Genomic DNA, 12,671 nt, shown 5'->3' on the forward strand with positions numbered 1-12,671 from the left:
GTTGGCGGTGAAAAAAGGCGTGTTTGCGACACGTGAAAGTTCATGTTCAAGTCTTGTCGGGGGTGGGCATGCGCCTCTGGTCAGTCGGTAAAAAGTGATGTACATATGTTACCCTAACTGTTTCAATTATGCAATATATTCATGTTCTCTAACAGTGCAGAAAATTAGCTCCACCAACCATGCAGTAATAAGTATGAACAAAATGTGCAACAGACTGAAAGGGCATAAATGCATGATTATACTTCTATACTTTGAGTACCCAATCCAGTATAATAGGTTATAAATCCAATGTTGCTTTCTTTCTGACTTTCACCATTACTGTAACACTGCAATACTGTGTAATGGCAAATTAAAGGTAGCGTTGTCATTTAAATTTGACACAAACCGCTTACAGATTTGTGGAAAGGACAAGCAAAAGAGATATAGCCATATGGCAAGTGTTGCTTCAAGCATCGCTGACTCGTTTTGTGCGCATTTCCTATCGAAGCAATAGTATCATATAGCCTAAATTATAAAGTAAGAAACCAGATATTCTGATGAGTATTTGTCTACCTGCGTGTGGTTGTGCTGTTGTAATTATTCTATATTAAGCAAAAGAAACATCTAAAAACCTGTGTCGTGCCGAAAAGTGATTTCTGGTATTTGTCCCCCCAAAATAATACAAATAAAAACATAATTGGAGGTATTTACATCTGCTAAACATACCACTTATGAATGATAGCAAATCGTTTTGAGCCCTGTCACCTTGTGATGCTAGTGAAACAGAAGCTACCCACTTGCAAGTCAAATGTGTCGTTAAAATTAAAATGTCAAGAACTAACATCACACTTCTATAAAGATATTTTAATTGGCCAAAAGGGACTGGATTATAATCATGATGTTGATGCAATAAGACGGAGTCATAAAGATGTTTTGCAGAACAAGTCGTTTCTTTGTTTTATATATAACCCCTTCGTGGCTCCTGTTGACTATAGTCTATTTATGAGATAAAAGACATAATAAAAACAGAAGAATCGGAAACCAGTTTTTGGCACAAATCAGTTTGTAGGAGCTTGAAGGGAGCACCTGAAGGCATCTCCAGTCAGCAGCACTGTGTTGTGCTCTCATTCCTGGCTCGCATAGGTGAAATTCCTTTCGCACAAACAAAAAGTTAAAGAGCTTGCTGCTGTTATGATAGACAGATAAGTTGGGTGGCGTGCAGTTTATGAAACTTAGGATTATGACAGACCGGTGACTTAAATCACTTACTGGAAGCCATATTGGATAACATTTTAAATTTTATTGAGCATGGAGGTACTCATATAAATATTTTATGACAAACACCTGTCATTCATTCATCACAACGGTAAGTTAAATTGTTTTGTTTTTTCATCTGGGTCCTGGTCTTGTTTTATCCACAAATATAATATACACAAAACAATCATCCAGAATGACACACCAAAGAGATGTAAGATGCTGGTAAAGGGACCAAATGTCAATACAAAGATGTAAAATTACTAAAATGAGACACAAAGTACACTTAAAGAGATACAAAGTTAAAACAATGACACATAGAAAATACCCCAATTGTCACTCAAAATTAGATAGTAAATCCAAACGTGATGATATGTACATTTATTCCAAGAGAGTGGTTGTAAAAAGATGAAAGGTGTTACTACAAAAAGGGGAAAAAACTACAAAAAAAATGACAATGACATAAAAACAAGAAGAAAAAAAATATGATGCACAAAACAACTTCTCGGAGATGTTAAATGACCACAGGGAGACGCCCAATTTTAAATTGAGACCTAAAAATAATCATGAAAAGTGAATGAAAACAAACGTATGCAGTAAGCATCACACAACAGTGGCCAATATTCAAAAAGATGCACAGATGGTTAACAGAAAGCAATCGCAAATCACATCTGCAGGACTTTCAGTAAAGACATTTCAATCTGTGGAAGAAGTCAAGGTGGAACGTTTTGTTGAAAAGACGAGTAATTCGCCAAAGGTTGTCTTAGATATTCGATGGAATATCTAAGACACTGGTTATTTTAGGGTGGCAGTCTGGAGAATTTCTACGTTTGAATTTTGACTGGAAAGAGAAATTGTCTGGGCTGCACAAGTTCTGTGTGGCACATCTTTCTTTTTGGTTTGGTATGGGAATATCTAATTAGTATACATGGTATCTTCAAGAACTTACTTAATAGTTATAACGTCATAAAAGCGATTATTATGTAATTATTATAAATATAGCTGTTATATGTTTGTATTGTTGTTATTGAAATTGTGTTATTATTATAAATGCAATTGTTATATATTTACGCCAAATTTCTAAAAGCAGATTCTAATTATTTGAAAATTAGTAATAAGGAAAACATTGTAATAAAACTAACTCCTGATGCTGACATTTAACTACGTATCCCGTGATGCATCTCTTTGAATTTCCTGCTACGCGTGTAAACAGCGCAAAAGCCCCGCGATGGACTGAGGTCCGCACCAACGCCTGTTATTAAAACCAAGGAAACACCGTTTTATTCGCGTTAAAATATTTGTAGGCTCTACTAATTTTGTTTTCCATCGATCAGAGAAGATAATTTTTTCGGATTAAAGCGGAACTATTTTGTTTTTTGATCGTAATAGTACTCAGCCTTTACGTTTGACTGGTACTGGCGTTAGTTAGTGGCTAAAACTCTCGAAATACACCCCTTAAAACTGTGCACTACAACACCGAAGCTATGAATAAACGAGAAGGTAAGTCCATCATTTCAAAATAACAAGTTTAGTTTTATGAGTTTTGTAATTACCCAGCAAGCCTAAAATAACAGTAGGACTAATACATGATAACGTTTTAACCTACTCTGCCTAAGTCAGGTTAACGAAATCATTTCGGTCGTAACAGACGTAAACAGTGCTAATCCCGTGTTCCCTTAAAATGCCTAAAGCACATACTAGTGCGAATCACGAGTCACCCTACGATAGGATTTTATCATAATACTTCATTGACGATACAATATTATTATCTTTTTTTTTTTTAACCTTTTGCATTAAGCCAAGTATCGCATTTGTCTTTTTTCAACTGCAAAGTATGCACAATTTTAAATAAAGTTATCTCACTTTCAATATTTTTTTGCTGCAAAAAATGAGATTCTAATGCGTGCCAACACTGTCACTAAAACCTGCAATAAATGTTTCTATCAGTCTCCGATTGAATGGGGTCAGGTTGGCAATTACACGCAATCTGTATACCCACGCACTCAAGCTCTTAGCAGCCATTTGGTCACTACAAGTTGCCATTGGCTGCTGAATGGGAAAAATCTCACCATGCAGCCACTGTCGTTGTCATTTGTTTGTACATACAAGAAATTTTCTGTCCTACACTCCAAAAAATCTGTTGTTGGAGGAACACAATTTAATCATGGCACCTTTTCCACGTGATTTAACTAAGTACAATAACCCATTTTTTGACCATGTCAAACCAACACATTTGGCATTTGGTGGTTTAATGTAATCAGATTACGTTGGATCAACGTAGTGTACTTACATTGACTTATGTCACTTTACATATTGAAGTATGTAAAGTGAAATTTGTTTTAATTCATTCTACACAAGTTAAAAACTTCAGGAAAACACAATGAAATCTTGTTGTTTGAACAACTACTTTGTTAATCAGGGCAATTACTGCTAGTCTTGCTTAATGAACCAATATGGGATTGATGATTTCATAGAGACAAACAACCATTTGCACTTAGATTCATGGGTAATTTAGAATAGCCAATTAACCTAACTCTAATTACGTACTGCAAACCAGACAGATTGTGGATTTGAACCCAGGCCCTTCTTGCTGTGAGACAACAGCACTCACCATCACACCACCAAGCTGTCAATCCAGGCTAGGAAAGAAAACTAGGAAAGCTTTGATTACAAGGTTTGATGCAGACTTTTCTGTACGTTTTTGTCCTTGACAGGTTAAACCACAATAAATAGCGATAAAACAACTGCACCCACACCACGTGTGGGTGCAGTTGTCTGCCTCTTAAAACTCCAACGATTTTCCTGCAGTTTGGCATCTAATGTGATCTTGTGAATTTCGTGAGTCCAGGCAACTAACCACTCTTACTAGATTGTATGTCATGATCATGTCATCTCAACAAGAACAAATTAAGTTGTTGAATTTCATGCAGATGCTACATGATTTAATTACGTTCACCATAGGAACATGAAATAATTTAGTTCCAATTACAAGTTTGAATCTTGTACATATAACAACCACCCAATTTCATTTTTTTCAGTGTATTTTATTTGTGTGACTGAGAGGCAGATAGAGGCAGTTATTATTTAAAGACTATGACATCATCTCTACTGTCAGGTGAGGGTTGTTCACGGAGAAATGCAGATGCAGCGCAGGAGCACGAAATGAGTGCCAACCCCTCCTCGTCTGTCATGGCTGCCTTCAAAGGTAACAGCATCCTCAGTATTCTCACTGCACTTTGCACCCAAATGGTTTTAATGTTGTATTGCCTGCACTGAAACATTTCTCTGTGTATTTCAAGTTTTCCAACAGGAGCTCGACACCAAACACGACAAATATGAGCGTCTTGTTAAGATTAGTCGCGACGTCACAATTGAAAGCAAGAGAACCATATTTCTTCTGCACAGAGTGACCACGTAGGTGTTCTTAACAATAATATGCACCGTATAGATTAGTACAGTTAGGTCTATAAGTTTTTGGGATAACTACTTGTGCCTCTGTGCACCAGCACAGTGGATTTTTAAAACAATGATCATGATGTGATTAAAGGTCAGACTTTCAGCTTTAATTCAAGGGGTTTAACAAAAATATTGCATTAATTGTGTAGGAGTTACAGCCACTTTTATACACAGTTTCCCATTCTCAAAAGGCCCAGTAATTGTACTGACTGAGGCAGTTTCAGGTGAGGCCTCTTCCTAGGTTATTTCATGATAAATACAGCAGACATGATATCTGAAGTTCATTCAACATGTTGAAATTAGGATTTTATAGTTTTCCACTTTAATTTTAAACACCAAAGCAAAAAGAGATCATTAGGCATCATTAGGCTAAAAAAGAAAACAAAATAAACCTGTCAGAGATAAAGCCAGATAAACAATCTGATATATTATTAAAGACAAAACATACTAACTAGCCCACAAAAGACAACTAAAGTGGATGATTATCGACAGTCACTCTTCTGCTGTGGCCATTTCTGATGAGCCACAAATAAATGACATGCACAGCAGCCAATGTCAAAAGAGAAACATTCAGGAAAACTATTGCTCAGGACCAGTTTAAAAAAATGACAAGTGTGGCTCATTTGAAGCAAAATATGAGGAAGTGAGGGGTGGCTCAGGACAGAAGTATCTGTAGTTACTCACATTTTCTGCAAAACTTTGGTTAAACCCCTTGAATTAACCCTGAAAGTCTTCAATCACATATTGATTGTTTTGTTTAGTCTTCTGTGTTAGTATACAGAGGCAAAATTACAAAAAATGTATCATTGTTCTAAACCCTTTAGACATAACTGTATATCAGTTTTTTCACTGGAGCCTGCTTCTGATTGTAGTTGCTGTCTGGACACTACAGAGTGTCTTTTTTATATCATTGATGTAAACAGCAGCTTCGAAAATAACCTACCTATCATTTACATTGTCTCTATTCAGTACAGATATAGTTTTGAGAGGGATGTAATGTGTGAATATATGCTTTGGAATAATATGGAAATATCTTGACAAAACATATAATTCAATGTCAATCAAGATCTCAGAACAGCGTCAGCTAAAAATGTAATAGGACTTTAATGAGCTTCACAGGGGGAAAATCATCTTAAAATGGCAAATGATCTTTAAAAGTGATAAGTAAAAACAATAAATACATTGGCATTAGTTGTAGTGGGCATGCAACAAAGTAAGTCTAAAACAAAAATAAATATTTATATGTTTTTTGTACCTTTTAACATTTTTTTCTGTGTGTAAAGTGTACCAGATGCAGAGGATGTCCTGAACGAGGCAGACATAAAGCTGGATGGAGTCAGGCAGAAGATTGGGCAGATTGCTGAGGAGTTGAAAGGAGAGGATATTTATCAGTTTCACAGAGCCTTCACACCAGGTGAGTGGTCATTTACCTCTTTTCGTTTATATATAAAGCACATATTTATTCTGAAAGAAACTGAATTCTTTGAAAGTGGTGTTTTTTCACTCTAAAATGGTTAATCGGCTGTTTAAATTCTCCTGCCACACCCAAGTGGATTTATTAGATTACGGTCCCATGGGATACAAGGCACGTGGCCCTTTGTGTGTGACTCAGTTAGATCATATCTGATGTAGATTCCACTAGAGGTGTTTGCAAAAATGATAGCTCACATTCGTTGAATCTCCTTCTTATTATTAAGCAGTAAGTATTTTGCTGTTTTAATCTTTATGAAGTACATTAAGGGTTCTAATAAATATACCTTTAATATAATAATAGTACAGTGTTGGGAAGGTTACTTTTAAAATGTATTCCATTACAGAATACAGAATACATGCCCCAAAATGTATTCTGTAACGTATTCCATTACGTTACTCAATGAGAGTAACGTATTCTGAATACTTTTGAACAATAATAATAATAACTGAATAATTCTGATTACTTAATATATTATCGTGCTTTTTACAACAACATGAATGTACTATTGCTGTGTGATTTATTACTATTACTGAAGGTCCGCGACTCCGAACTGTAGTAAAGGGACCTCTGACTAATACGGCGGGGTCCCTGTCGGCTCGTAGCCGAAAAATAGCTTTACTTTGTTGTGTGGGTCAACTTTTCTTGACAGAGAGAGGCGTTGAAAGACTGCTCCAACGGAACTTATTGTTTTCGGAGGAAAACACGAACACGGTGTACAGTCGAGTCTTAATAGCTTACTTACAACTGGGCTCGTCAGGCTCTCTTCTTGGCTGAAGTGGTTATTATTATATTTACATGCTTCCAGCTCCCGTTTTTCCTCGACGACAACTCGTACCTTTCCACTCCCCTTTTTCTCCCTCCTCGCGCTCACAGACACATAACGTGTATGGCAGTGCATTCTCCCTGCAACACGGACTACACTGCCCATGATGCTACATTCTTTAGAGCTATGCTTGTAGCATTCTGCCTGTTAGCTTAGCACAACAACAACAACAACGAAAAGGCGCTCTCTCACCCAGGAAACACACAGTCGCAGAGAGAGAGAGAGAGCGTCGCCCTGTAACCATGGCAACCATAACGCTGCCGCCTGGAACAAAAGAACGTAGCTGTCAAACAAAACCCAAACAGTCCTGACCCGCGACAATATGAAACAGGAAAGTACCGCAGTGTAATCCATTTATTTCAACAAAGTAACTGTATTCTGAATACCACCTTTTTAATCGGTAACTGTAACGGAATACAGTTACTCATATGTTGTATTTTAAATACGTAACGGCGGTACATGTATTCCGTTACTCCCCAACACTGAATAATAGTGTGGAAGGCCCTAAAAGGTCATTCAAAGCCATTGAGTATAGTCAATAGAAAGTTAGCACAACTAGCTTGCATTGTATAATGCAGCTCTGATAGAAAGTCTACTTCTGATTGGTTCACTCAGCTGCCTTAGTGTCACTCACCCAAAATAAGAAGTAGACAAAGAAATGTCGAAATCTAGAGTTAAGGTGAGATATGAAACTACATTTTTTTTCTTTATCCGTTGATGTAATTAATAATTTCTTTTTTATGATTTGTACTTAAATGATTTTCTTTTATCTTCAATAGACATATTGTAAAGTCAGTGATAGTGTTAAAGCATGACCTTGATGCAGGCCTGGATGTGATGGTCACGCCTTCTGATAAAGTTGTTTTCAAACTAGCATAAGCACCACTTTTTGTTACTGTAGCCATAATGTCTGCAGCGATGGAGAAAAACATGACTGGCAGCGAGTGGGAGCTGTTATCTAGCAGCTGGGGAAGTCATTTTTAGATTGCGGTCACACAGGAATCACTGCTGCATCCTTCGCGACGTGACCAATGGCAGTTCCCACCAATTAGCCCTTTTATTTTTTTCCCCATTTTCATCGTCTTTATTAGATTGAGGCTGGGCTCGATGCACGGGCCCTCCAGATAATCTTGGCTGGAGGAGAAGTCTCCAGGCATGTGTAATGGGTCTGTTTTTTTTATATAATGACCATCAAAGATATTGTGGGCTAAATCTGACCATAATTGCCACTGATAACAGAGCAGCGTGGCACTTGGGTACGCTTTTTTTTGTTGTTATTTTTTTACCCTGCTAGCTGCTATGAGTCAGTGCAAACGTACATTAACATGTGGAACTTTTCACGTGGCTCACCTGCAATTCAGTGAACCGCTCTGTGGTCAAACATTAGCTCAGTCCAAAAATCCTCAGTATTCTCAGTACATGAATGTGCGCCAAACCGCAACGGTACTGTTTGCGCATTACTCAAGATCTGATCCTGCCGAGCTATATTCGCACCCTCGCCTCTCAACTTTTCCTACCACCATGCCAGTAAAATCTCTCAAATTTCCACTTTTTTAGCTCTTAGTCACTGTTTAGACACGATGTTCTGTAAGGTTTCTGCGAACCTCGTTGACCAAAGGTAACTTCTGCTTCAGTAAAGACATAAACAACTCCTGACAGTAAATGCAGGAACTGGGCTCTGCCTGCCTGCCTCAAAGCCTTATTTAAACTGCCCTGGACTGTGGTGTTCCCTCTGTGAAAGTGGATCCACTGGCAGTGTTTAGCTGGTAAGCAGTTTGTTTGTTTGTTTGTTTGTTTTTTTAAAGAGTCGAAAACAGTTGCCAAATAAACACTGGGAGGACCGAAGCCTAAAATACAGTATTTTTCAAAAGCCTTTAGCCGCTCCTCATTTCTTTATACTTTGCTTGGAAAAATTGAGTTAGGTGCTTTTTCTTTTTTTATTTACGAATGATTCATATGTCAGCATTAAGTGGTTTAACAATCAAAAAACATTCCTCTGAAAATGATCAGGTCCAAGCACTGGAATGAAAATCAGAATACTTTATTAATCCCTAAGGAAATTATGTTATGTATATAAGTGAAAAAGTAGCCAATGGCTACTCCAGGCTTCCAAAGGTCTTTTAAGGTTTTAAAGACATTTGGAAGCCTGGAGAAAAACAATTTAAAGAAATGAAAAGTGGCTAAAGACTCTTTCACAGTACTATAAAATTATGTACTCCAAGTAAACATGTTTCAGTTTAATAGTTTTTGTTTGTAACTATTAATAGTTAATCCTCCATTTAAAGTTGCGACTACACTTACAAACCACTCAGTTTCACTTAAACTGTTAATCCACAATTTTAAGTAACAATGTTTCAATGCTAACTATGCTGTTAGAAAAAATGTTTTCAATCCAAATTTATTCATAAAAACAACAAAGATGACCAACATGTTGTACATGAAACAAAGGGTTAAAGAATTAACACTAACACACACGCACGCACACATACACAAGCGCATTCAAGGAATTACAAAAAATACAAGCAATAATATAGCAGCCTAAATACCCAAGCTCTCGCTCCGGGTTAAGAGCCAAAGAATAAAAATATTTTGTTTTGTTTTTTTACCACTGGATACTTTGTTGTAACTGTTAACAGTTTATTATGATTAGATAAGAATTAATTTTTCTTTTTCAAATTTCTTTTGATAATAAATTGGTAATTCATGTCATTTCATTATTTCCAATTATTTCTCTTTTTCCTTAAGATGCTATTTTATGTTGCTTTTGCAATACTTGGTTAACTTTTAACTTTTCTGCTCCAGCTTGTTCAGATCAGTCCAGTTAATCAAATGCAAATTGTTGACATAATGTTTCCATGTAACCCATACAACTTTGAGAATTAATGCTGCGATATGGTTCTGATACGTCTTTTGTTTAAAGACACAAATGTTTAACTATGTTGGTAAGTAGAGTTATTAGGTAATTATCAAATTGAAGTTCTCAGTATCAGATTTTGCTGTTGTCTCAGCAGGTGAAATTTGTCAGCTACTAAGAAACTAATAGAAAAAAATCAATGATTTTTCTATAATTATTCATAATAAACAAAATGTTAAATGAAGTCATTAAGACATAATATAGATGATCATCGATATATTTAATGCATTTATTTTACAAAACCAAATAACGAAGTAGCTGCGATTGATAGTTTTCATATTTTCCGTGCACATTAGTGTTGTGTAGTCGTTCGGCCCACTGCCTGTACACGCTGGTGTGACTGGACTGAAATCATAATCAGAGTGGTGAAAGCTATTCAGAGTACAGTCAAGATAAAGTATTCTTGCTGGCTCCGTGCAGCGCATTGCGGTCAGTGCGGAGAGATAGCAGGCTCTTTGAAGTTCAACTGCCGCTCCAAAAGTAAACTTCAGACACAAAGTCTTCCGTCCTGTGATTATTGGATTGTTGTTTACCCAGGGGCAGAAAACAAATGAGGGGTCATCTTAGCCCACCAAAAAAAACACCCACTGTTGTTCTATCAAAAGATAGAGACAGGAAACAGGTTTTATTTGAATCATTATCTCCATCTGTGATCTGTACTGTGCAGATTTCATGTTGATGCTGCACGCTCTGCTTGCTACGCTCATTTGATACATGGTCATTTTAGTGAATTGCAAACAAATGCCCCAGCCACTGTCACATTCAGTTTTAGCAAGCACAGTGAAATGATCAAGTGAATATGCCATTGTTTTACTCTGATCCATTTTAATGTACTTTAATTCATCAGGGATTCAGGAATATGTGGAAGCCGTCTCTTTCCTGCACTACATCCGCCATCGCTGCCTCATCAGCTTGGAAGAGATCAACGCCAGGCTGGTGTTCATGAACACAGAGAAGGCAGATCCTAAGGTAAAATCACAGAGGACTGACTGAACATTAACAATTTATGAAGTATTTTTTAATCCCCAAAAAGTCCTTAAAAGAACTATGTGACATTCTGGAAAATAGATTTTGTCGTTTTCGTGGTATCAAACTCTGTTTGGCTCAGAGAGTGTATATAAAAATAAAACTTAGATGTAGCCACTGTAAGGTCACCGTTCGATTTGAGACTCCAAATATAGAAACTTCACCATTAATGTTTTAATGGTTTTATTTTTGGATTGTTTTTTCTTTTCTAAAGCAAGATGTGACAGTTTATTTTTTTCAGTTGTAGGGTGTCTGTTGATCCACACAATATGACTTAAATCTCATTAATTTGCATTAAAGGCATTGCATATAAAATGTTCAAATTCAGAAAATGCACATAAATAAATAAGATAATTTTGAAATTGGTGCCAGCAGCATGTCTCAGTGTCACAATTACCAGTGTGTAGCATCCCTGTTTCTTTTAACAGCTGTTTATAAACATCTGGGAACTGAGGGGATCAGCTGAACCTTTGGGAGAGGAATGGTGTCCCATTCTTGTCTGATATGGGTTCTATCTGCTCAATAGTCTTGGGTCTTTTCTCTTCTCTGTTATTTTTCATTTTATGATGTTCCAGATGTTTTCAGCTGGTGAAAGATTCCAACTTCAGGAAGATCACTGCAGGAGCAAGGCTCTTCTAACCATCTATTGAAGCCACACTGTTGTACTTGTAATACAACTGTAATTGTATTGCTGGAATATGCACGGCCTTCCCTGAAAAAGACATTGATGGGTGCCCAATGCATCCCTGTACCATCACAGATGCAGGTTTTTAAACTGAGCGTTGATAACAAGCTGAATAGTTTCTCTCTGCTCTGATTTCCCAAAAGAATTTCAAATAATAGTGTTCCTCCAGATGTTTCTTTTTAGTACACTTACTTTTTCATCCTTTTTTCCCTCCTTGTCTCAACTTTTTGAAATTTTTGCTGCCATCTAATTCAAAATGAGCTTCCCAGATTAAACATTTAGTTTTCTGTCTTCTACTATGAATGTAATATGGGGTTAAGAGATTTGCAGGTCATTGCATTCTGTTTTTGTTGACATTTTATAAAAAGGCCCAGCTTTTTAGAATGTATTCTTTCCTGTCCTGTTTTCCAATTCAGGGCTCAGCTGAAGCGATGCCGGTGAACGCTCAGGTCTTGACCTTTCAGGTGACGTCGTCCGACTACCTGCTGGGCGTGGCCGACCTAACAGGGGAGCTGATGCGGATGTGCATCAGCAGCGTCGGCAATGGCGACATTGACACACCCTTCCAGCTAAGCCAGTTCCTGCGGCAGATCCACGATGGTTTCTCCTACATTGGGAACACAGGCCCGTACGAGGTGTCCAAGAAGCTGCACACGCTGCGGCAGAGCCTGGGCAAAGTAGAAGACGCGTGCTACACCCTACGCGTCCGTGGCTCGGAGATCCCCAAACACATGCTGGCAGACGTGTTCTCTAGTCGGACCACACTCATCGACCCCGAGGAAGGAGTGGTTTAATCCCGCACTGCTTCAACGACGCTCTTCTCGGTGGTCTCATTGTCTGGTTTAGTTTAGCTCCATTTGGTGTTTGTGTGCATTTTTAATGGGATTTCACTGATGTTTCTAGTGTTTTATGACATGCTTGTTCATTTTTTATTATTACAATAACAACAGTATTACAATAGACAATGGATTCTCTTTTGTTTGATAAAGATCTGATGACTTCAGTTGTTTTGCATGAATAAAGGTTCTGTGCCAAATATGCCATACTCCCTGAGACTTTA

The 12,671-nt window shown here is 37.4% G+C and overlaps 1 protein-coding gene across 1 annotated transcript; it reads left to right on the forward strand.

The window, feature by feature from the left end:
- The first annotated feature begins 2,449 nt into the window (after positions 1 to 2,449).
- On the forward strand, positions 2,450 to 12,649 carry tsnax (translin-associated factor X). Its single transcript, XM_085297339.1, has 6 exons — positions 2,450 to 2,733; positions 4,349 to 4,438; positions 4,533 to 4,647; positions 5,973 to 6,103; positions 10,748 to 10,869; positions 12,028 to 12,649. The coding sequence occupies exons 1-6, from the start codon at positions 2,718 to 2,720 to the stop codon at positions 12,403 to 12,405; spliced, it is 852 nt and encodes a 283-aa protein (XP_085153465.1). The 5' UTR covers positions 2,450 to 2,717; the 3' UTR covers positions 12,406 to 12,649.
- The last annotated feature ends 22 nt before the right edge of the window (positions 12,650 to 12,671 follow it).

This window comes from Mchenga conophoros, linkage group LG13, assembly GCF_057382185.1.
Source record: "Mchenga conophoros isolate Kocher_MC1m ecotype Shallow Benthic linkage group LG13, M_conophoros_male_GT1.1, whole genome shotgun sequence".
Taxonomy (NCBI): domain Eukaryota; kingdom Metazoa; phylum Chordata; class Actinopteri; order Cichliformes; family Cichlidae; genus Mchenga; species Mchenga conophoros.

Coding starts and splice junctions, on each gene's coding strand:
- tsnax (XM_085297339.1), top strand. Junction 4,648..5,972: donor CTTCTGCACAGAGTGACCAC/GTAGGTGTTCTT, acceptor CTGTGTGTAAAG/TGTACCAGATGCAGAGGATG. Junction 10,870..12,027: donor CAGAGAAGGCAGATCCTAAG/GTAAAATCACAG, acceptor TTTCCAATTCAG/GGCTCAGCTGAAGCGATGCC.